This window comes from Heloderma suspectum, chromosome 9 (assembly GCF_057233095.1).
Source record: "Heloderma suspectum isolate Gila_16-S chromosome 9, 16-S_ref, whole genome shotgun sequence".
Taxonomy (NCBI): domain Eukaryota; kingdom Metazoa; phylum Chordata; class Lepidosauria; order Squamata; family Helodermatidae; genus Heloderma; species Heloderma suspectum.
Window position 1 is genome coordinate 30,505,029 of NC_139466.1, and position 23,997 is coordinate 30,529,025.

The 23,997-nt window shown below is 45.3% G+C and overlaps 1 protein-coding gene across 1 annotated transcript in view; it reads right to left on the reverse strand.

The window, feature by feature from the left end:
• Positions 1 to 3,995: 3,995 nt before the first annotated feature.
• Positions 3,996 to 23,997, reverse strand: part of LOC146338557 (transmembrane protein 182-like) — a 31,389-nt gene continuing 11,387 nt past the window's right edge. The window contains exon 5 of the mRNA XM_084813342.1: positions 3,996 to 4,225. Within this exon, the coding sequence (XP_084669468.1) occupies positions 3,996 to 4,225 (230 nt within the window). The remainder of the gene's footprint in view (positions 4,226 to 23,997) is intronic.

The following is a 23,997-nucleotide window of genomic DNA, read 5'->3' on the forward strand; positions in this document are numbered from 1 at the left end:
AGGCACGGAGAGACAGAGAGACAAACAGATACTTCATATACATTTTCCTGAGCTCAGAATGCTTGAATTCTGAAGTGTATGTGTCTAGCACCTGGCTTTGCTTGTGAATCGCAGGGTTAAAAAAAAAAAAAAAGCTAACTAGATCCTGTTTTCCCACCTCTGGTGTGCAATGTTCAGATTAGCAGGTGTTGACAGAATGGAAGGTACAACCCAACAGGAAACACAGGTAACTTTATTACACAATGCAAGACTTGTCTGAACTGTACAGTGCCAGCTAAGCTTCCTTGTTTTGTTTCACAGACTGAAATTGGTGGGTCTACTCAAGTTTAGGCTTCAATACAGGCATCTGGATTTGCAAAAATGAAAGCATTGCTTTGCCAAAAAATGTACAGATAAAACACATGTTTAAAAAATGTGAAGGGTTTCTTTTTTTTTCATCTTCCCTGCATAACATGATGCGCAAAATATGTAAAAGATGTGTTTAACAGTCATCCTTTTATGTTAGTTACAGTAACTCTTAAAAAATGGTATTTAATTAGCATCTACAAATAGAGCTAATAGTGTACAGCATCCCAGCCAGATTTGATTACATTTAACAAGAAACAAGGTCAATTGGGAATTAATGCTGAGTATTTATAATGTATGTTTAATATAAATATTGAAGACACAACCAGTTTTTCACCAGGCTCTGCCTTTAGGTACAACCTATAGCCCATTGATATCAACTGCACAAACATCTCATCTCAGTTTAAAATTGGGGCCAAAGATTATAAATGTTGATTTGTAACAGACTTCATCAACCTGAATCTGCTACCCTCCAGATGGGTCATAGCAACAAGTCCCATCACCTCCAGCCAGTGTGGCCATTGAGTTGCCTGGGGATGTTGGGAGTTGCAGTCCAACACATCTGGAAGGTACCAGGTACAGGAAGGCTAATCTGTAACATCTTAATTTGTCCCCTTGCCATTTCATTAAAGACAGACTTCAAAAGCCTACTGAGGCCAGATGCCCTATATTCATGGTAGAGTAGAGGGCAGATGGAGCCCCCTCCATTATGTTCATAATGTAGCCTGTGATGCAGTTTATCCCCACAGAAACATCTTTATGAATGGAGGACAGGATCAGCACCAGAGGCTGGCATGCCCACACCCCAGCAACCCTGCTCCTTCTCTTCCTTGTTGTTGCAACCTGTTCACCTGCCCTCTTCAAGACTGCCAGCAGCAAGAGCAGCCATCATTCCCAATTACTTGGCCCTTTCCTTCTGGGCAGTGGTGCGGATTGGGCGCAGGGGAAGAGGGCAAGTGAATGAGCAGTGCTGACAGGTGGGCAGGAGGTGGGCCCACTCAGGGAGGAAGGCCAAGTGTGGACGTCTTGCCCAAGGGAGCCCACATTCTGGAGCCAGCATTGCCAGAGACCCTGGTCACTTGATCCCCCCCCCATTTTGAGAGTTAATAACAACCCAGTTTGGGGGCCCTTCTGCACATAGACACCCACATGGATTGCTCGTATTACACATGTTATGACTGCAATGGAGAGAGGGGTAAACACTTGTCCATCCACAACAGAAACAAGACCTGCAGCCCAGGTAAGTATCTGAACTGGGCTAGTGAACATTCTACCTCTCCAGTCCAGAGCTCTGGGAGTTCTCTGATGCTCATATATAAAGATCTTTACACATGCGAGGTTTCCTATTTATTTCAGTGAATGGAAAGAGCCAGCCCACATGTTCATATGCACATAATATCACATGCATAGACCAACAGCCTCCAGTAAAAGGAATAGGGATGCTGTTCTAGGTAGGGGTGCACGAAAGCCACTTACCTGGTCTCGCAGCTTGCTTCGCGTTGGGGGGGAGGCGCTTCGCTGCTCCCCCAAAATTTCAGGCCGGGGGGGGAGGCTTCCTGCCTCGCCCGGCCAAAATTCAGGCTGCGGGGGAGGCTTCCCGCCTCGCCCGGCCGAAATTCAGGCCGGGGAGGAGGCGCCTCGCCCGGCCGCGAAATAAAAAGTAAAAAAAAAAACGCCCCCGTGATAGGCTACGTGACAATTTACATAGCCTATCACGGCTAGATTTGCAAAGTCAGCCATGATAGGCTACGTTAATCGTCACGTAGCCTATCACGGGTGACTTTTTAAAAAAAAGCGCATACGGCTAATGGCGGCCCCCATAGGGAGCCGCCATTCGCGTTTCTTATTTGGTCGCTGTAGTCTACGTAAATCTTTACGTAGACTACGGCGAAAATAAGGGCAACGCAAATAGCGTTGCCCTTATTTTCGCCGTAATCTACGTAATCTTTACATAGACTACAGCGACCAAATAAGGAACGCGAATGGCGGCTCCCTATGGGGGCCGCCATTAGCCGTACGCACTTTTTTTTTTTTAAGTCACCCGTGATAAGCTACGTGACGATTTACATAGCCTATCACGGCTGACTTTGCAAATCTAGCCGTGATAGGCTACGTTAATTGTCACGTAGCCTATCACGGGGGCGTGTTGTTGTTTTTTTACTTTTATTGGAATGGCAGCGGCGGCAGCCGGTCAAAAGACCGGCTGCTGCCCCCGCCCCTGACGAAGACCTGCCGAACCGCCGCCAGGACCCGCCGCCGGGAGGGACATTCGGGAAAGGTAAGTCCCATCCTGGGGGGGGGCGGAGAATTTCTCCCCGAAACTACTTCGGGGAGCCGAATACATTGGCACTCAGCCCCCCGAAGTTTCGGGGAGAAATTCTCCCCCATCCCTAGTTCTAGGTAGGAGAGTTCCCTGGTCACAATAGATTGAGATATGCATGCCAGGGATTGTTGAGCAAGTCCATGATCTGATGGTAGGTGGTGCCGAATTAGATAATTCCACCTACAGTGGCCATATGTCTTACTATATGGAGATTAGGCCTAGGGTGGCCATATGGCCTGCTTTACAGAGAACAGTCCTATATTTGAAGGGCTGCTAGAGGGCTATCCTCTATTTTGAAGGTGTCCTCTACTTGAAGGGCTGTCCAAGTCCAATTGAAAGATAAAGAACCCTCAGAAGGAAGAGCTGGACCTTGAAGCTGCCCATCAACAGTACCTGGACAGCAGACTGAGCAAGGCACACAGGTCACCTGGTCATAGTCTTCCACACTGTGGTGTGATGTACTGTATTTCCATTGAAATGATCATAATTATTTATAAATTGACATCTACACATATTATTTAGCATATGCAAATTTTATGCAAATCGGTGTCTTCTTTGGGGGCAATTCACAAGAGGCCATTCAGCAGAGTCCTCTTTTTGAAGGTGTCCTCTACCTGAAGTCTGAGTTCAGTCCAAATCCAGTGTAAAGATAGAGAACCATAAAAAGGGACTTTGATGTTGTCCATCAACAATTAGCACCTGGTCAGCAGACTGATAAGGCTCACAGGTCACCTTCTTCCCCAGTATGGTGAGATGTACTATATTTCTATTTAAATTTTAGCATTTCTAAAATGGTAACTCTACATATGCATTAGCATATGCAAATTGTATGCAAATCTATGCCCTCTGTTGTCCTGTTTCTTGGTTATACTTTTCCTCTTTGGGGGCACTGTGTTAAGTGGCCACCCTAATTCCACCCCACCCCCATTCTTTAAAAGCAAGTGTTTAGCTCTTATAGAAGTACTTGACTTTTTCGTAATAATAATTTTTAAAAGTATGAAATTGGTTTCAGTGGGTAGCTAGTGCCAGTGGTGGCTGTTGGCTCCTATTTCGGTGCGGCTGGAAATCCATTCTGGGGCTCAGTCAGAACCAGCCAGAACTCTAAAGGAGGTATCCAAGATGCCCAACCCTTTCCCAAGATAGGATACACCAGCCACCACTGGCTAATGTCATATTTCCCATTAAGGTGATCCCCCGCCATGATTTTAAAGCATTTAAACCATACCAATATTGATACAGATCCTGTCCACCCTATCAAGATGTCAGGCCTCATTTCCAGATGGCACCACAGCATTTTTGTAGGCCTTTTTACGGAGGTCCACTTCTTTTACTCCAGCTCCTTCAGGATACTATGACCGACCAGGTAAAAGAGAAGTCCAGAAAGTAGCACTAAAGGGACTCCAGCAAGAGCAAACATGAAGGACCAGCCGTAATAAACATTAACAGGAGGGTTGTCCAGGCATCTTCTACTTCTTTCTAGAAGTATGTATTTATGGAGATCGGCAGCAAATTCCTTCCACATCACAAACATAAATATGAGTAGGGCAAATAAACCTCCTGTTTGAGAGAGAGAGAGAGAGAGAGAGAGAATATTTATGATGCTGACTGCATAAAGTATCCTTGTGAGGCAGGAAAGTTCAATTCCCAAATGAAAGATGACATTCAAAAACAACTTGTAAATTGTCTTTGGTTTGCTGTGATGGTTTGTCCAATTTATTAATTTTTATTTACTGCATTTATATCTCACCTTTTTTCCTCCAAGGAACCCAAGGCAGCGTACCTAATCCTCCTCCTCTCCATTTTATCTTCACAACAACAACCCCGTGAGGTAGGCTGGGCTGAGAGTCTGGGACTGGCCGAAAATCACCCAGTGAGCTTCCATGGCTGAGTGGGGACTAGAACCCGGACCTCACGGCTCCCAGTCCAATAGTCTAACCACTACACTACACACTGGCTCTCATTTCAAATGCTCCAATTTCATTAAAGACGCCTTTAACAATGACAAGGTGGCTGTTAGGATTTTAAATAAATGTTCCACAAGGTTTGGAGAGTTCTCATTTGCTTTTAAATAAGTATGGGATTTGAGAGCTCACGTGAACTGCTGTGGATAAGTTCAAGCTTTTGAGCCCATTCCCAATGCAAATCTTGCCTCTGACATGAACTCACTAGCTGGCCTTTGCCATCTGCCTGTGACCCACCATATGCAATTTGGGTTTAGTAATAGTAACCTACCTTACAGGGCTGTTAGCAGGATTACTGAGATGACATATATGGTGCTTTGAATATTCAAAATACTTTCATCAAAATGTGAAGGCTTTTTCTGGTATGATATTCGTTTTTCTTTCCATTACAGTTATCAAATTACATTCCTAGTATCCCATATGTACTCCCAGTGCCTACCTCCCATCTCTCCTTCTTATAATGTATCACTCCTTTTAATAACAAATTTAAGTGGTGAGTGTTAACAGGATTGTGTACAAAATGGGGCCACAAGTGGGAGAGGTGAGCATGCTCAGGGGAACCTTAAGATTTGCAGAAGTACAATATATCTTTAAAAAAGAAAAAACAAACAAACAGCCCAATGAAAAGTGGCCATGCTCAATAAATATGGAATACAGTGTGACTGTTAGAAAAGGAAAAACTGAACCCTGAACAGGAGCGCTCTTTAAAGAAGGAGGATATGCTGCAACATTTTATTGCAGTTCCAGTTCTTCTTACTGATGCAAAGCGATTCATCGCTTGCTAAGAAGCATGAACATATTCCATTGGATCTCATCTTGTTTCTTTTCTCTCATTAATTCCAAGACCCATTGATTCATATGTGGCACCATTATCCCACTTCCCATATTGCTGTACTTGTTTCTTAGCTGTTGCTCTCAGATTTCTAAGTTATGCTTTACGGTGATTAGGTTATATATCCACTTTAATGTTTGGAAGAAGACTTTTTTATTTATTTGACTTATAACCCACCCTCTCCAAATCAGGGCACAGGATGGGTAACAACTTTATACCATCCAAATAGCAGCAAAAAAATATTAAAAAATGTATTAAAAATGTAAAATATATTGTGCTCCCTATTCCCCATAAGGCAGAAAGGTCACAGGATCAGGTGCTGAAGAGCCTTCCATATGTTCTTAATATTTACTGATGCACAGGCTGAGCAGACATCATGAAGGTGCAGAAGCAAGCACACAGGAAGGCAAGAATTCAAAAACTACCCCCCGTTCTTAAAAAAAAAAAAAAAAAGTCTTACAATGTGATCCTATGCAAGAGAGTGTCACTGAGTTACACGGAACCTATTCTCCAGTAAGTGTGTAGGACAATAATGGGCAATTTCAGGTGGTCCGGGGGGCATTTTTGCCCCCCAGACTACCCCTGCAGGATGCACCTAGCCTCATGCCATGGCACTGAAAAAAAATTGTTTTATTAAGAACAAATTGTAAAATGGCATCTAGAGCAGGTAGATGCTCTTATTTTCAAACTAATTTTGGCCCTTGGGGCCACACGCGGCCTGCAAGCCACATATTCCCCAGCTCTGGTGTAGGAGGATCAAAGGGTTTCTTGCATCAGCAAACTGCCCATTCATGTACATTTTGCCCCATCAATGACCAAGGAAACACAGAGCAATACAGGTGAGTATGGCTCACAGTAAGTATAAAATACTAATTGAAACAACTTAAAACACACGTGTAAAATCTTCCTTACAGGCTTAGAGTAGGGATGTGTGAGTAGGGATGTGTGAATCAGCAAAACTCAAGGTTGTTGATATTCTCCAAATTCCACCTTGGAAGCTCGTTCGACTCATGTCCATATTGGATTGTGAGCTTTGGGGCGGGGGGGGGGGTTTCCGCACAAAAAGTGAGTACTTCTGTGCACATCTTTCAAAAACATGCATTTTTGTGCTCATTTTGGAAATGTGTGCATTTGGGCAACATTTTGTTGTTCTGCAAATCACATCACAAGCTCAGATATGTACAGACTTGGACCTCAAATTGCTTGCAGCTCTGCGTTCGGTTCCAGGATGTGAAAACTGGGTAGATTCTGATCAAAAACAAACTGAATTAAATTCCTTATGCATCCCTAGCTTAGTTGCATTCTAAAAGATGCTTGGGAAGCCTTGAGAATAAGAGTTTCAGAGCTAGGGAGCGACCAGCAAGAATGCATCCCCACATGCCTTTGCTATTCTAACTTGCCACATCGGTTCTATGCTTAAGAGGCCACTGTCATGTTTAACCGAGAGACTGTGGCTGGGCATAAAGCACAACATGGTCTCAAAGGTAGAGGTATATGCCCAGTTACTTACACACTTGTGTTATTTGACACTGCTGTTCTGCTGGTTGACTACATGCAAATCATATATAGATATATAGGTATAGACATATAGATATATTCACTTATCAAAAAACCTGCCAGTTTAAAAGACCAGACAATAAGGCTATCTCATGTTGGTCCAAACTCCAGAAAGCCAAGAAATTGAAAGCTAAGGCCGATGCCTTATCTGATGTGCCCCGTGATCAATCATGATGTTGTGCAATGTCACAAATTGTGCTTGCTTACAACTTACCCTCCATGCACACACACTTTTCCTGGGTCTTTCAGTCCCAAATCCAAATTGGGAGGATGGAGAATAGGAAAACATATATGATTTTCATATATAGCCTCCAGCTTTTTGGCAAATGATGAGCACAAACGGTCGCCAACACATGTTTTCAGTGCCAACACTGCGTGACCGAATATTGATTTTATTTTTTCTTCTGTTAACTGCTCTTTCTCCTTCAATCTTTAACCAATCTTCCTGAAATTTTCACGTTACATACAATTGACATTTCTGTCTGGCACATGTGATTTTCAGGAAATGGTGAAACTCTCTCAATTTTATAAGGTTAGAATAACCCACCCACCCTGATTTTCATTTAACATTGTGGAACCCTTTTTTGACTGATCACCTTATCTGTTGGAAGCACAACTGTGCCTCCAATTACACACACACACACACACACACACAGGTAATTGTGATTAACAGAGATTTCAATTTAACTAGCAAAACATTTCAGCTTCCGCCTTCATCAACTGTTAAGATATAAATACTATTTCCAAGGTGGCACTTACAGAGCTGTGAGGATGAAATGTTCAGATCAAATGCAGATGTTAAGCAATGTTTGCACTGTCCTCCACATCGGGGCCATGTGGTGCCAATGTGTCAAGGATGTATATCCAGGAGTTCTCCCCCTTAGTCAATGTTGTTGGATCTCCTGGCATAGCTATAGCTGTTACAGATCAGTCAAACAGGGTATGGCCCTCAGTGCTTTGTAACTGGTGGCTCCACTTTTTTATTCAAGATTGCCAATTTGTGGTTTCTGAAGTGTGTGCGTAGATAGATAGATAGATAGATAGATAGATAGATAGATAGATAGATAGATAGATAGACGAGAGAGAGGGAGGGAGAGAGGGAGGGAGGGAGGGGAGAGAGAGAGAGAGGGAGGGAGGGAGGGTAAATTGGTTGGGGGAAGTTTGCCATTTGGGGCTTAGACTTCACCAATACCTGGTATTCTGCCTGCGATCTTAGGAAACTCACCGGTACCTCAGCATCTTTGCTTACTTTGCAACGTGGATGTTGAATTGCAGCAGCAAATGTGTGGGTCAAAGGAGTGGTTTGGTATTTGGGACCCTCCCCCTGCCTTGTACTCGGTTTGGGGCCTTGTGCAAGTCACTCATTTCCATCTATTCTAACACAGCAGGGGCTGGTGGCTCCAGTTCCGGTGGGGCTGTGCTTACATTCCAATGGAGTAACGAACTCTAACAGAGCTATCCAAGGTGCCAAGCCCATTTTGGAACTATGATCAGCACCTTGGATAGCTCCTTTAGGGTTCTGGCTGGTTCTGACTGAAACCCAGAATGGATTTACAGCACCACCAAAATCAGACCCACCAGCCTCCACTGGTCTAATATCCTGTCTCCAGCGGTGACCATCCAAATACCTCTTAGATGCTTACAGAGTAGGACAGGAGGGCAACAGCTTTCCTGCGTCCCCAGGATCTCTTATGAGTAATAGGTATACTGCCTCTGGACATGGAGACTCTGTTGAGCTCTAATTGCTGACTTTCAGGGTTAGAGCAGGTTGGAGTAGCTTGGGAGTGGTAGAACAGAGGGAAGATATGGTAGGACAGACCTAGAGGAGTAAGGAAGTTGACAAGTGCAGCCACATTTTGGAGTCACCCACTGGTTTCCAGGCCAGAAGATGGCTCCTGCAATCCTGTGAATGGACTGATCTGTTATACAGTTTATTTGTAGCACTGCTCTACAGAGATGCTCTGCATTAATTCAGCTTTGCTCAGAGGCATTAACCAAACAGATCCATTTCTTCCTTCTTTTGTAATAATCCTCTCTGCCTCCATTCATTAAGGCCCAAGATTAACTCCAAGCTTTAGTCTCAATGTTGATTTAGGTCAGTGGCATATTCTGGGGAGGGGCTAATTGCATGAGAACTGAACTGTGCTATGACACCACTCTCCTTTAGATTCTCGCAACAATTGTCAAGGGGCTGCCTGCAAGGCTCTCTGACTTCCATCATTTCGCTCAAAGGGAGGTTGTGCTTTAATTTAGAGCAAATTGTTCACTAAACTCTGCGCCTTCTTTTCTCGCTTCGTAGCCTCGTGAAACCTCATTGGCTAATTGTAGAGACAAGTGGGTGAACTCTAGACTCTCTTTAGGAGTTATGGAACTCGTCTATAATTTGCTAATTACAGGAAAAGTGAACTCTCAATCCCCTTCTCTCTCACCTTCTCACCTAGCAGAAGCTTTAAGATGCTAATAAAAAATAATGAGATGTTGAGATCTTTCTTGGCATTTCATAAGTGCAAATACATATGATATATGAGCCGCTTATAATTGTTGCAGTATAGAACTCTCAACTTTTGGAGAACAATTCTGAATATAAAATGCATGTGGTGTCTCTATATATTTCATTGTATTGCCATTAAAACTTCCCATTCAAGGAATGGGAAGAACCCCTGAAAGCCAGGCTACTTGTTACACTCCCTTGTTACACATGGGAGAAGGTCTATCAAGGGCAGGCCAAACATCACCACAAAGCATCCTTGGGCAGCTGCCATGGCTCTAATACTCCAGAAGGACTCACCTCTGGCAGCTACTCTGGGACTTCCGATCACTGAGAAGCAGCTGGGTCTGGGAGCTGCCAGTTTTATTTCCCATAATATTCCCACAGTAGCATTGTTCCAGCACATTGTGGGCTCATTCCTCATGCTACTAGCCCTGATGGGTATATGCTACCTCCAGTATCAGGCAGGATCTGCTGGTGAACATGGGTGGGAGGTGCTGTTGCTCTCATGTCCTGCTTGTGGGTTTCCCATGGGCAGCCGGTTGGCCACTGTGTGAACAGTATGCTGGACTAGATAGACCCTTGGTCTGATCCAACATGGCTCTTCCTGTGTTCTTACATTCTTATGCTAGTTGGAGACTTAGGGATGTCAGAGAATTTCTCCACGAATCTCCCGGAGGCCGAATGCCAATGCATTCGGCCCCTCGAAATTGGTGGGGAAATTCTCCGCCACCCCCCCGCCACCCCCCACCCCCCGGGATGGGACTTACCTCTGTCAAATGTCCCTCTCAGCAGCGGGTCCCTGCGGTGTTTTGGCGGCATTTCGGCGGGGGCGGCGGCCGGTCTTCCGACCGCCACCCCCCCGCGTTGCCCTTATTTTCACCGTAGTCTACGTAAATCTTTACGTAGACTACCCGTGCCCAAATAAGGAACGCAAATGGCGGCGCCCATGGACGCCACCATTTGCATACGTGCTTTTTTTTTTTTTCAAAGTCAGCCGTGGTAGGCTACGTAAAGATTTACGTAGCCTATCATGGCTGACTTTGAAAATCTAGCTGTGATAGGCTACGTAAATCGTTACGTAGCCTATCACGTTGTTTTGTGTTTTTTTTACCATTTACTTTTTTATTTCGCGGCCAGGGAGACGGGGCGCTCCCCCCCAGCCAGAATTTCAGAGGGGAGGGATGGGGCACCTCCCCCCCACCAAAAATTTCAGGGGGAGAAACAGAGCACCTCCCCCCGCACCGAAAACAGCTGCGGGACCAGGTAAGGGACTTTTGTCCATCCTTAGTTGGAGTGCTCCTGCTGCCTATCACTGCCAAATAAGCCCACTGGGGTGGATTCATTGACATATTAGGTGACACAGTAAAAGCCCCCCTGAATCTTAAAACTGGGACAGACCAAGTGAATGTTTGACCTATTGAGAATCCTGAAGGCTGCCCCACCAACAGGCAAGGAAAGCAAGAGGGGGTAGAAATTACAGACACCATGAAGGAGGAGGCATTGGGTGTCTTTCTCCATCCCATCTCTCTTTGCACCTAATTTTCCTTCAGAGCTGGGAGGGGGAGCAGGAAAATTAGCCACCTAATTGGCAGGCGGCAGCCCTCAACCAATGGTGTAGTGGAGCCAGGTTTACAGGGATGCAGCAGCAGCACTTTTTTATTAGCAGATCATCAACTGCCATCCACCGCAGAATTTCCTGTTCCCTCTGGGCTTAGCAGAAATGATTTTTCCTAACACCTGTTGTAATGCAAAGTATTTGAGATGGCTTGCTCTTGAATGGGCAGTCAAGACCCATTGGCTTTCCAAAAGACCTGCCACCTGGTGGAGATAAAACCACTAGGACTGGTTTGTTGATATGGATAAATACAGCTGCCTGCCCTGCTGGCAGGTGACTCCAGGTCCGGAGGGGCTGTGATTCCATGCAGGGTTTTAGTGACCACCAGCCAAAACTCTAACGGTGCTATCCAGGGTGCTGAACCCTGTCTCCAGTTGGGTTCAGCACCTTGGATATCACTGTTAGACTTTTGGCTGGTGGTCACTAAAACCCTGAATGGAATCATATCCCCTCTGGAAATGGAGTTACCAGCCACCACTGGCTGCCTGCATTTTTGGACTCTCCTGAGGGGAATAGTTATGGGGACTGTCATGATGAGCCCTTGCACTTCAAAATTTACCACTACAGGCCCTCAACCTAGTCACAAAGGCCCTCCTGCAGGCAATCAATGCAGACTTCTGGCAAGAGTGATTTGTTCCTCCATTACCAGCCCACAGGACATGTAGGAAAAGGGGGAGAGAAAGAAAGGGGCTGTTGCAGAGAGAAAGGAGGGCAGAAAGAGAGAAAGGAAGTGAGAGAGAGGGGTGGCCCCACACACTTTTGGTTCTACCCACCTCTGGCTTTGATTCCACCTACCACTGTCATGCAGCCCAAACAGATTTCTTCTATGGAAACGCAGCCTTTGCCTGAAAAAGGTGCCCTAGGTAAGTGGAGGCTCGTTGCTCCGATTTGGGTGGGGCTGTGCATTCATTCTGGATTTCAGTCAGAACCAGCCAGAACTCTGAAGGAGGTATCCAAGGTCCTGAACCCACAACCCTGCTGAAATCACAGCAGAGATGAATCAAATCATGAGACTCCATTGCCCCAGCTCTTTTTAAATGGTTGTAAGTCACCTTAGAAGGCTTGTTGATGAAAGGCAGGGGCTGAAATTATTTTAGAAATAAACAAATGCACTTTAGATGCAATCCTATGCATGTTGAGACAGGAAAAAAAAAGTCATACAACTCTGGGTGTTCTCCAATTGGCCATGTTGCCAGAGGAATTCTGGGAATTGTAGGACCTTTTCCTATCTAAACATGCATAGGATTGTGTCTTAAAATGCAAGACAAAGTGGGTTCCTGCTGTAGAACTAGACCCTTGGCAGGTGGAAATGAGCCTTCAATGAATGTGTTCCTTTCTGGACAAAAGAAACAAATCAATAATAAAAGCAGCCCTCTCCAGCTAACCACCACATGTCAAGCATGGTTAAGAACACCTGGTGACAAAACCATTACCCATGTTCTTGTGTTTCATTCAATTGGAAAGCAGGCTGGCGGGCCACACAGCCAATGACTTGGTGGGGAGAAAAGTCTCTGAATGAAACTAGCAATAAATATCAAACCGCTCCCAGTCCTATCTACTGATATAACCTCCTCAGACAACATCAAGCGAGATGAGCTGGTTTCTTTCTGAAAGGACTCTCTGGAAGATCACTCAGCAAGATATGTTAAGGTAGCTGGCAGGCTGATGCTCTGAAAATCCAGTAAATAATTGCCAGCAGTTCTTAGAAAGAAAGAGCCTAATGAGATAATAAAATCTCCCCCCACCGAAACCGTGGCAGTAATTGAAAAAGAAGTTTTCTGCTGGCACTGATGAAGTCAGCGTGCAGCCCCACCAACTTTTGTCACTTTGAACAAGAGTACCTGCCAAGTTTTGAGGCTCATCTCTCCCTCCTCTTGCTTTGAAATCTCATCTCTCTGTTTTCTGGACATGTTGTGGACATCAGGGGCCACTTATGCAATGCCTTCTCCCCCCGCCCCCACCACTTCAGATTAAGTCGCTGAGCTCGCTTGATGAAAACCTAAATCGCTCTGAAACCTAGCTCATTTTTTTCTGTGAACTCTGAAAACCAATGAAGATAACATCTGCTCTACCTCTGTGGTATATCTCAGATATGAGGTCTCATAAACTGGTCTTGCAAACCCTTCAGATAAACTACACACTGTGTTAAATATGTAACATGTAGCAGATCTTCACCATTTTGTTTACCTTAATGTAAGTGCATGAGAGGCTGATCAGGATCAAGCCCACCGTACACAGATAAAGGGAAGGTTAAACCTTCCCACCCACTTTTTTCCTGCCCAAATTCCCCCTGTCCCCTGGTGGGGACTAAAAAGAAAACTCTCTTGGCTCCAATGAAGTGTGTGTGTTTTTTCCATTTTTAGCCCAAGAAGGGGGATTTGGGGGTCAGGGGGCAAGTATCTGGGCATGGAGGCTTAAACCAGTCCAAATCCCCCATGTGTTTACACTAAGGTAAACAAAATGGAGATCAGCTGCATGCTACGTACTTAACATTGTGTGTAGTTTAGCATTGAGATACATGCCATCTAGTTGATTAGGTTTAGTAAAGAATCAGAACTGATTGCTGTCAGGGTTTTCCTTATTACCTGGACCCCCTGAGCAACTCCTTAAGGATATCTTGCCTCCTGAAGAGTCCCACCTTCCTTCTCTTACCTTCCCCTTTCCGATAAGGTGGGGTTTAGGCTGTAGTTGTGGGGTGATTGACACTCTCAACACAGGGCTTAACACAACAATTTACTGCTAAACTAAAGCAAGCAAATCATGACTAAAGGTACTTACAAAATAGAGATGAGTGATACAAAAAGCATTAAGAGAAAATAAAAGTTGCAAAATGCAAGTTCCTTTACCCTAACTATACTTAGACTTCTCCAGGCTGCCCCCTCTTCAGGCTCTGATCTCTCTGGCTAGTTCTCTTGCTCTCTTTATATACCCTCCTCCCTCAAAACCAAAAGTACTGTTTCAGTCATGAAGAAATGAAACTTAACCGGGGAACTGAAATGAAACTTAACCAGAGAAATGAAACTACTGCTCTCAGGGATACCCCCTCCCAACAAAAAACTCCAGGCCTCTAAGCCTGACTTCTTTTTTTCCCCTTTTGCCTATGTAGGCCTCAAACCTTCACAATTGCTAATTTGTTCCTTTGCCCACAAGTGAAGTGGTATCCACAGAATGGTCTGAAGTAGAGCCAAAATACATCAGAATACATTTTTCTGAGAAAATGTCTAAGGTTTTACTTTTTATCACCCCTCCTCACCCACCCCTGGAAAAAGAAGGCTCCTTTTGTGGAACTTTCCCTGAATATCCATCTTTTGGTGGCAGATACTCTGTTCCCCTCACACTGTCCCAGAATGATGCTAAGTCCAGGGCATTGTGGGGGATACAAAATGGTGGCCAGGTTGCCAACACAGTTGCTGCTTGCAGTGACAGCAACAACAAAATAAAACGGGAAGAAACTGTGTTGCTGCCTCTGGTAACAGTGAGTTCTACCCTTGAGAAACTATTGGAGAATGTATCCTCCCTGTGAAGAAATCCAGTGACATAACCCACCCGTCTGAATTTCTCTGCCCACAAACAGTAAGAAGAAATTTCTTTCAAATAGGAAGAAGAAATAGGAAGAAGCTATCCATAGTTACCACACTGAACAGGAAGCAATAATTGGGGCAACATCTGTAAGGAGGAAGCTATGGGTTAAGGCACAGTAGCCCCCAAAAGCCTCAATAGCTCTTAGCAAGTTCACACTGGATGGGCTAGGACTGCAATTGCATTGCATTTGCCTTTGAAAAAAAATGCAACAGGTTGGCAATAACATTCTCTGGATTGGATTCTGTGTAGAAGTGAACAAAGGATGGCATTTCCAGACTAAGTGACTAGTGCGAGAGCAAGCTTTGTTTTATTAAATCATAAATTACCTCACACTTTCTTCAATGTCCCTCCCTTGCCTCCAAACAAGGCACCTATATTGAGCTTTTGGTATCATGTAAATGAAGTATTAAGCATTTGGTTAAAAAAGCAAGTGATTAGCCTTTCCTCCTCAATGAAGTCAACATTCTTGATGAGCAGAAGCTTTGGTGGGGGGTGCTTAGGGGCTACCAGGAGGGTGAAACACCCATTATTACCCAGAGGTGAAACAGGAAAGCTGTTATCCAACTTTTTTTCTCTTTTTATACAGAAGATACCTAGAATAATGCTAGGTGATGATGTACATTTTCTCTATTTGGGGCTGCCTCTTTTTTTTAACCCAGAAGACCTTTAAACCTGGGGTCTCCAGTGTGGTGCCCGTGGGCACCAATGTGCTCACAGAGCCCTCTTTGGTGCCCAACAGGCTCCCTGCCTCTCCTGCTTTTTATTTTATGACTTCTTATCTTTTCATTGAATTTTTTTTTTAACTGGGAGGCTGGCATACTGCAAAGCAAAGTACATTCCTCCAGTGCCATCTTTATCTGGGTTCAAAGGGGTGGTGTAGTGTTTTGGAGCTCAGAACACACATCTTATTTGTACCTTTTGTTCATCTCACCAGTTTGCCTTTTTTTGGAAATGTTGTTGTTGTTGTTAAGGCTGGCCATGCCGACCATGGCAGCCATTTTGTGAGAGCACCTATGACACTCACTCAAAATTCCAAATGTGCCCTCTGACACATAAAGGTTGAGGGGCCCTGCTCTAGAGCTATGTGACAAACAGTGTAGTGTCACTCAGAAAGCGTCCTCTGGGTTAAAAACAACAACAGATGGCTATAGGGATGTCACTGTAGTCCAAGTGGGGGTGGAGTCTGGTGGACTCCTCCCATCTCGCTTGGTCTCCCAGACCCTGCTTGCCAAGCTGCCGCACGCTTACCTGGCCATTTGCTAAACACTACACAGTCTGTGAGCACCTGGCAGCCGCCCGTCCCCTCACCAAGCCGCCATTTTACAAAACAATGGCACGTCAGAGTTTTCTGTAAAAGTGATGTTGCACAAATGGGAGCCATAAAGGGGCCATTTAGGCAACGTTGCAGGCGTAAATGTTCCATTCACACCTGTAATGTTGCACAAACGCCCCTTCATGGCCACCATTTATGCAACATTACTATTTACGGAAAACCCCAAGCCGCCATTTTTTTGCAACGTGGTGGTCAGCGAGGGGGCTGATGGCCACTGGGCACTCACTAGGCACTCACTGGGCTGTTCAGAGGCTTGCACAGTGCAGTGAGCAGGGGCAGGCAGTGGCTCGACAAGCGCCCAGTGGGGATGGACAGCGGTCAGTCCATCCATGCCTAGATGGCCATAGCTGCTGTTGACAGCAACAAGAAGGAAACCGTTCAATAAAGAAAAATACAAGCCAGAAAAGACAAGGGGGGAATGCCACCCCTCCTTCCCTTCCCTTCCACCCTGCTTCTGTGCTGGTAGGGCTTTGGATTTTTCAGATGCTCTGATGTCAGAGCTACTCATCCCAACCAGTAGAGTTGCTCTGTTAGTGAGTTTTGCCTCTGAACCTCAATTCAACCACCATATCCCCCCAAATCCGTAAATGGGGCAGTAAATGGGGGATGGGGCATTTCAGACCAGCCCTAGAGAAGTTAGTTTTAACCACTGGGATATTGTTTTGGAGCAGAGAGCCCTACCTCAGGACATAGATGGACAGTGTCTTGATATCTTATCTCAGAACCTAATCCCCAGACAAATTCCCCTCTATGTAAATCACAGACTGTTTTCATCTCTCTGGAGGGAAAGATCACCAGGACACAAAAGTTAATTAAGCATGACCTGCCATCCGTATTGGACGACAACGCTGGTTTTCCCTTCCGTTTGTCATTCCAAATCCTACGGCTGAGAGAGAAATAAGCAGAGAAGCAAGGAAAATCTCATGAAGTTGATATTGACACTTTTGAAGAACCTGACATTTATTTATTTGTTTTATTTAGAATGAACGTTGTTTAAAAAGAGGAAATAAAAATAACCAATGATGATCACTGTTATGGAATCCCTATTCAGAGATTCAGATGATGGTCCAAAGGATCTCATATGAATATCTTTGAATAAATATTACTGGAGCGATAATAAGAACAGGCCTGAATTACAGGTAAACCTGGATGGGCTTATGACCTACCCCTTGCCTTGTTTTACTTGAAGGTGTTATAGCCGGGATAGGCAATGTGGTGCCTTTCAGACATTGTTGGACTCCCATTCCTATCAGCCCCAGCCAGCATGGCCAATGGTCAAGGATTATGAGAGTTGTGCCCGCCAGATATTTTGGACTACAAGGTTGCCCAGCCCTATGACAGAGGGTTGGTTCACACCTGTCTATACATCTTGACCACTGTACACATGAACCACTTTATAGGCATTCACATACACATATGTAAGGAGGTGCACAGCAGTGCAGGATCATGGCAGCAGGCCCTACTCCCAACTCAGGATGTCCATTGCTTACAAAACTATCCCTTTTTGAGCCTGAAGGATTCCCATTGCCCATGCAGCTCACCTTGCATTCATGAGCCAAGCTATGGTCTTTTCCTGAAATCTGGGAATTGGGGGGGGGGGTCGTAAATAGACACTTGTGCTAATTGCATAATTTGCATAAATCCAGCCATAATTTCCTTAATTTGCACACATTGTGGCCATAATTTGCTCAACTTTCTATTTATGGAAGGGGGACAGATACTCCGCGAGCTGGTCCGACTCGATGAAGTTCTGTTTGGGGCAACTCATGGGGAAACACACCGAAGTCCGGGGCTCTGAGCTGATGAAAGCTCAGCAAGCTCCATCCCCTGGACGGATTCCTCTGACATCCCTACTCTGAACCTATGCATGTCTGTTTAAGGTCTGCATGTGTGTAAAGTGCTTTCCATGTACCTGGGAGCCCTGACAAAGCAGGGCTGCAGTGATTGCCCAGAGAGGGCCCTTCGCATTTTCAGCTGCATGGAGGCTGTCTTCATATATTCAAAGGTACAGGGGACCATTATGTGACATGTTTTATGGAAGGGTTGTGTACTAGGGCTGTACGCAAATGGCCTCTCAAAATTCTCCAGCCTATTTGTGGGAGGAGAAATTGGGGGTACAATTTTGTTGAATTTCTCCTCCGGGAGGAAAAATTCTGCAACAGTTTCTCACAGATAGGGCTCACTATTGGCAGGGGTTCTAGCTCAGGTTCTTTCTTTTTTCCCTATGGGTTTTTTGTTTGCTGCCCTGCTCCTGCAAGCAGCAACAGCAGCAAATCTGTTGAGGCTTCCACTTTTCTGGGGCAAAATTTTGAACTGATTTTGGTTTTTGAACTTACCTAATCACAGCAACCTCTTCATGGATCACTGCCTTGTTGTGGTGAAGGGGCTTGCGTAACTCAGTGAAGCCATAAGCTATGCCGTGCAGGGCCACCCAAGACAGACAGGTCATGGCAGAGAGTTCTGACAAAATGTGGTCCACTGGAGAAGGAAATGGCAACCCACTCCAGTATTCTTGCCAAGAAAACCCCATGGAACCTATCACAAGGCTAAAAGAGATGACACCGGAAGATGAGCCCCTCAGGTCGGAAGGTGTCCAATATACTACTGGGGAAGAGCAGAGGGTATTTCCAAGTAGCGCCAGAAAGAGTGAAGCGGCTGGGCCAAAGCCGAAAGGACACTCAGCTGTGGATGTGTCTGGTGGTGAAAAGAAAATCCGATGCTGTAAAGAACAATATTGTTTAGGAACCTGGAATGTCAGATCAATGAATCAAGGTAAGTTGGAGGTGGTCAAACATGAGATGGCAAGATTGAACATCGACATCTTGGGAATCAGTGAACTAAAATGGACAGGCATGGGCGAATTTAATTCAGGTGACCATCATATCTACTATTGTGGGCAAGAATCCCTTAGAAGAAATGGAGTAGCACTCATAGTCAACAAAAGGGTGGGAAAAGCAGTACTGGGGTACAATCTCAAAAACGATAGAATGATCTCAGTACGAATCCGAGGCAAACCATTCAACATCACAGTAATTCAAGTCTATGCCCCAACCACTGATGCCGAAGAAGCTGAGGTTGATCGGTTCTATGAAGACCTACAACACCTTCTAGAACTAACACCAAAAAAAGATGTCCTCTTCATCATAGGGGATTGGAATGCTAAAGTAGGAAGTCAAGAAATCACTGGGATAACAGGCAAGCATGGCCTTGGTGTACAAAATGAAGCAGGACAAAGGCTAATAGAGTTTTGCCAAGAGAACACGCTGATCAGAGCAAACACTCTTTTCCAACAGCACAAGAGACAACTCTACACATGGACATCACCAGATGGTCAATATCGAAATCAGATTGATTATGTCCTTTGCAGCCAAAGATGGAGAAGCTCTATACAGTCAGTCAAAACAAGACCTGGAGCTGACTGTGGCTCAGATCATGAGCTTCTTGTTGCAAAATTTTGGCTTAAATTGAAGAACGTAGGGAAAACCACTAAACCATTCAGGTATGACCTAAATCATATCCCCTATGAATACACAGTGGAGGTAAGGAATAGATTTCAGGGATTAGACCTGATAGACAGAGAGCCTGAGGAACTATGGATGGAGGTCCGTAACATTGTTCAGGAGGCAGCAACGAAATCCATCCCAAAGAAAAAGAAATGCAAGAAAGCAAAGTGGCTGTCTGATGAGGCTTTACAAGTAGCTGAGGAAAGAAGGGAAGCAAAAAGCAAGGGAGAAAGGGGAAGATATACCCAACTGAATGCAGAGTTCCAGAGAATAGCAAGGAGAGACAAGAAGGCCTTCTTAAATGAACAATGCAAAGAAATCAAGGAAAACAACAGAATGGGAAAGACTAGAGATCTCTTCAAGAAAATTGGAGATCTCAAGGGAACGTTTTGTGCAAAGACGGGCATGATAAAGGACAAAGAAGGCAGGGACCTAACAGAAGCAGATGAGATTAAGAAGAGGTGGCAAGAATACACAGAAGAACTATACAGGAAAGATCTGAATGTTCCTGATAGCCATGATAGTGCGGTCACTGAACTTCAGCCAGACATCCTCGAGAGTGAAGTCAAGTGGGCCTTAGGAAGCATTAGTAACAACAAAGCTAGTGGAGATGACAGTATTCCAGCTGAGTTATTTAAAATCCTAAAAGATGATGCTGTTAAAGTGCTGCATTCAATATGCCAACAAATTTGGAACACTCAACAATGGCCGCAAGACTGGAAAAGGTCAGTTTACATTCCAATTCCAAAGAAGGGCAACGCCAAAGAGTGTTCAAACTACCGCACAATTGAGCTCATTTCACATGCCAGCAAGGTGATGGTCAAAATCCTACAAGCTAGGCTTCAGCAGTATGCGAACCGAGAACTACCAGAAGTACAAGCTGGGTTTAGAAGAGGCAGAGGAACTAGAGATCAAATCGCCAACATTCGCTGCATCATGGAGAAAGCAAGAGAATTCCAGAAAAACGTCTATTTCTGCTTCATTGACTACGCTAAAGCCTTTGATTGTGTGGATCACAACAAACTGTGGCAAATTCTTAAAGTGATGGGAGTACCAGACCACCTTACCTGTCTCCTGAGAAACCTGTACAAGGGTCAAGAAGCAACAGTAAGAACCAGACATGGAACAACCGATTGGTTCAAAATTGGGAAAGGAGTATGACAAGGCTGCATATTGTCACCCTGCTTATTTAACTTATATGCAGAGTACATCATGAGAAATGCCGGGTTGGATGAATCAGAGGTCGGAATTAAGATTGCTGGGAGAATTATCAACAACCTCCGATATGCAAACGATACCACCCTAATGGCAGAAAGCGAAGAGGATCTCAAGAGCCTCTTGTTGAGGGTGAAAGAGGAGAGTGCAAAAGCTGGTTTGAAACTCAACATTAAAAAAACTAAGATCATGTCATCTGGCCCTATCACTTCCTGGCATATAGAAAGGGAAGAAATGGAAGCAGTGACAGATTTTACTTTCTTGGGCTCCAAGATCACCGCAGATGGTGACTGTAGCCATGAAATTAAAAGACGCTTGCTCCTTGGGAGGAAAGCTATGGCCAACCTAGACAGCATAGTAAGAAGCAGAGACATCACCTTGCCGACCAAGGTCCGTCTAATCAAAGCTATGGTTTTCCCAGTAGTAATGTATGGCTGTGAGAGCTGGACTATAAGGAAGGCTGAGCACCGAAGAATTGATGCTTTCGAACTGTGGTGCTGGAGAAGACTCTTACGAGTCCCCTGGACTGCAAGGAGGTCAAATCAGTCCATCCTAAAGGAAATCAACCCTGAGTGCTCATTGGAAGGACAGATACTGAAGCTCAAATATTTTGGCCACCTAATGTGAAGAGAAAACTCTCTGGAAAAGACCCTGATGCTGGGAAAGACTGAAGGCAAAAGGAGAAGGGGACGGCAGAGGATGAGATGGCTAGATAGCATCACCGATGCAATGAATATGAACTTGAGCACACTCTGGGAGAGAGCGCAGGACAGGAAGGCCTGGCATGCTATGGTCCATGGGGTCACAAAGAGCCGGACACGACTGAACGACTGAACAACAAATCACAGCAAGGTGGCCGAGGGTGCTGCGTGTGTTTTCTCTCTCTAACACAACTTTCCATTGCTGTGCAGCCCCCCAGACCACCTGCACTTTCTGAACTGAGAAAGCCCCATGGGAGGAATTGCCTCATGACATCTCCCTCATGATGGCTTTAACTGAAGTACGGGAAGCCGAGGAGGCTACAGGCTGCCACAGAGATTATTGTACAATGAATCTCTGTGCACTTCATGGTCACCTCATAAGTGAAGTAAGTAGACCCCAAACCCATGAGAATTTTTCTGAAATTTCTCCTCCTTTGAATTTCTTTTCAAAAGCAATTTCTTTTCTATCAAAGAGAATGGTTGAAAAAAATGTGGGAGAAATTTTCGGCACAGCACTGTTGTGTACTACCTTGTCTAGGGATGCCTTAGAACAGGGGTGGAGAACAGGGGTGGAGAAGAGGGGTGGAGAACAGGGGTGGAGAACTTCTTTCATCCCGAGGGCCAAATTCCATGTTAGGGAAGTTCTTGGGGGCCACATTCCAGTGGTGGGTGGGGCCAAAGGGATGAGGCCAAAGGCAAAAGGGCCAGGGCCAAAATAGCCAAACCACCAGCCTAACAAAGAGAGGCTTAAATCCTCAATATCCAAACAACACTCTCTTTATGGCTGACAACCAGCTCCTCAGAGATTAAAATCCAGGAAAAGCTTCCTCAAATCGATGAAAGACTTTGATGAATTCAAAAGTAGAATGGACCTATGGAAAGCTACAAAGAATCAACACTGGAGGGAACCAGCTGAGAAGCTGGCACCCAGTTTCGATGAAAGCTGGGAAGTTTGGAAATCATTGAATAGACTGCGCACGGGTGCAACACGATCTAGAGATAGTCTGAATAAATGGGGCTATCCAGTGTTCTCTGCCCTATGTGACTGCAGAGACTTGCAGACAACAACACATATGTATACTTGCCCTTTGTGCCCCCACCAATGCACACATGAGGACCTTATGACAGCGTGAGAGAACACAATTAATGTTGCTAGCTTTGGGGCAAGATTTGTCTAAATTTTATATATTTTAACTTCTACATCTTATATTTTAAATGTTATGTGCTATAGTATGTTTTTAATTGTGATGCTTCTGACACAAATAAATAAATAATACTGCCAGTAACTAGGTCTAGGAGAGACATTTCAACCTTTTAGAATGGGGGGAAAACTGCACCAAAGCTGGTAAACCACCAAATGATTGGTGGTTGGGGAAAAGGGTGGGGCCAAAGGAATGGGGTGTGACCATCTGGAGAACCCCAGAGGGCTGGATTGGGATAAAAGGAGGGCCAAATTTGGTACCCGGCCCTGACGTTCTGCACCCCTGCCTTAAAAGATAGAAGAGAAACATTTATGGGAAAGGAAAGAAAGATGTATCATAGCTTATCTTAGGGATGTACGAAAGTTCCGCCATGGATCTCGGGGAGGCCGAATGCCAGCACATTCGGCCCCCTGAAATCGGTGGCGGAATGGCCCGCCACCCCCCTGCCACCCCCCGGGACAGGATTTACCTTGGGTGGATCTTCCTGGCGGCAGCAGCTCCGGCAGCGGCTCCGGTGGCGGTGCGGCGGCGGCCGCCATTTCCAGGTTAAAAAAAACGTGATAGGCTACGTAAAGATTTACGTAGCCTATCATGGCTAGATTAAAAAAAACACCATGATAGGCTACGTAAATCTTTACGTAGCCTATCACGGCTGACTTAAAAAAAAAAACAACGTGTGTACGCAAATGGTGGCGGCCATGGCCGCCGCCATTTGCATTCCTTATTTTGGCACGTCTTAGTCTACGTAAACATTTACATAAACTAAGACGGCGAAAATAAGGGGAACACAAATAGCGTAGACACTACGCTATTTGCGTTCCCCTTATTTTCGCCGTCTTAGTCTACGTAAATGTTTACGTAGACTAAGACGTGCCAAAAAAAGGAATGCAAATGGCGGCGGCCATGGCCGCCGCCATTTGCATACGTGCATGTGTGTGTGTTTTTAAAAATCAGCCGTGATAGGCTACGTAAACATTTACGTAGCCTATCACGGCTGACTGCAGGGACGCAAACAGCGGCGGCTACAGCCGCCACCATTTGTGTCCCTGCTAGCCAGCAGCCGGATGTCTGGCTGCTGGCGGAGCTGGCGGGCGGCTCCGCAGAATCGCTGCAGAGCACAGCCAGCCGGCCAGGATTCCAGGGGGGGAGGAGCAGAGCGCCTTCCCCCGGTGAGGATTCCGGAGAGAGGGACGGAACGCCTCCCCCCCACCATCAGCATAATCCCCGAAAGGTAAGTGATTTTCGTACATCCCTAGCTTATCTGCCTTACACTGCATGAGACTGCTGGCATCCAACAGGCCCAGTATTGTCGGTGGCAGCAGCTCTCCAAGCAGGAC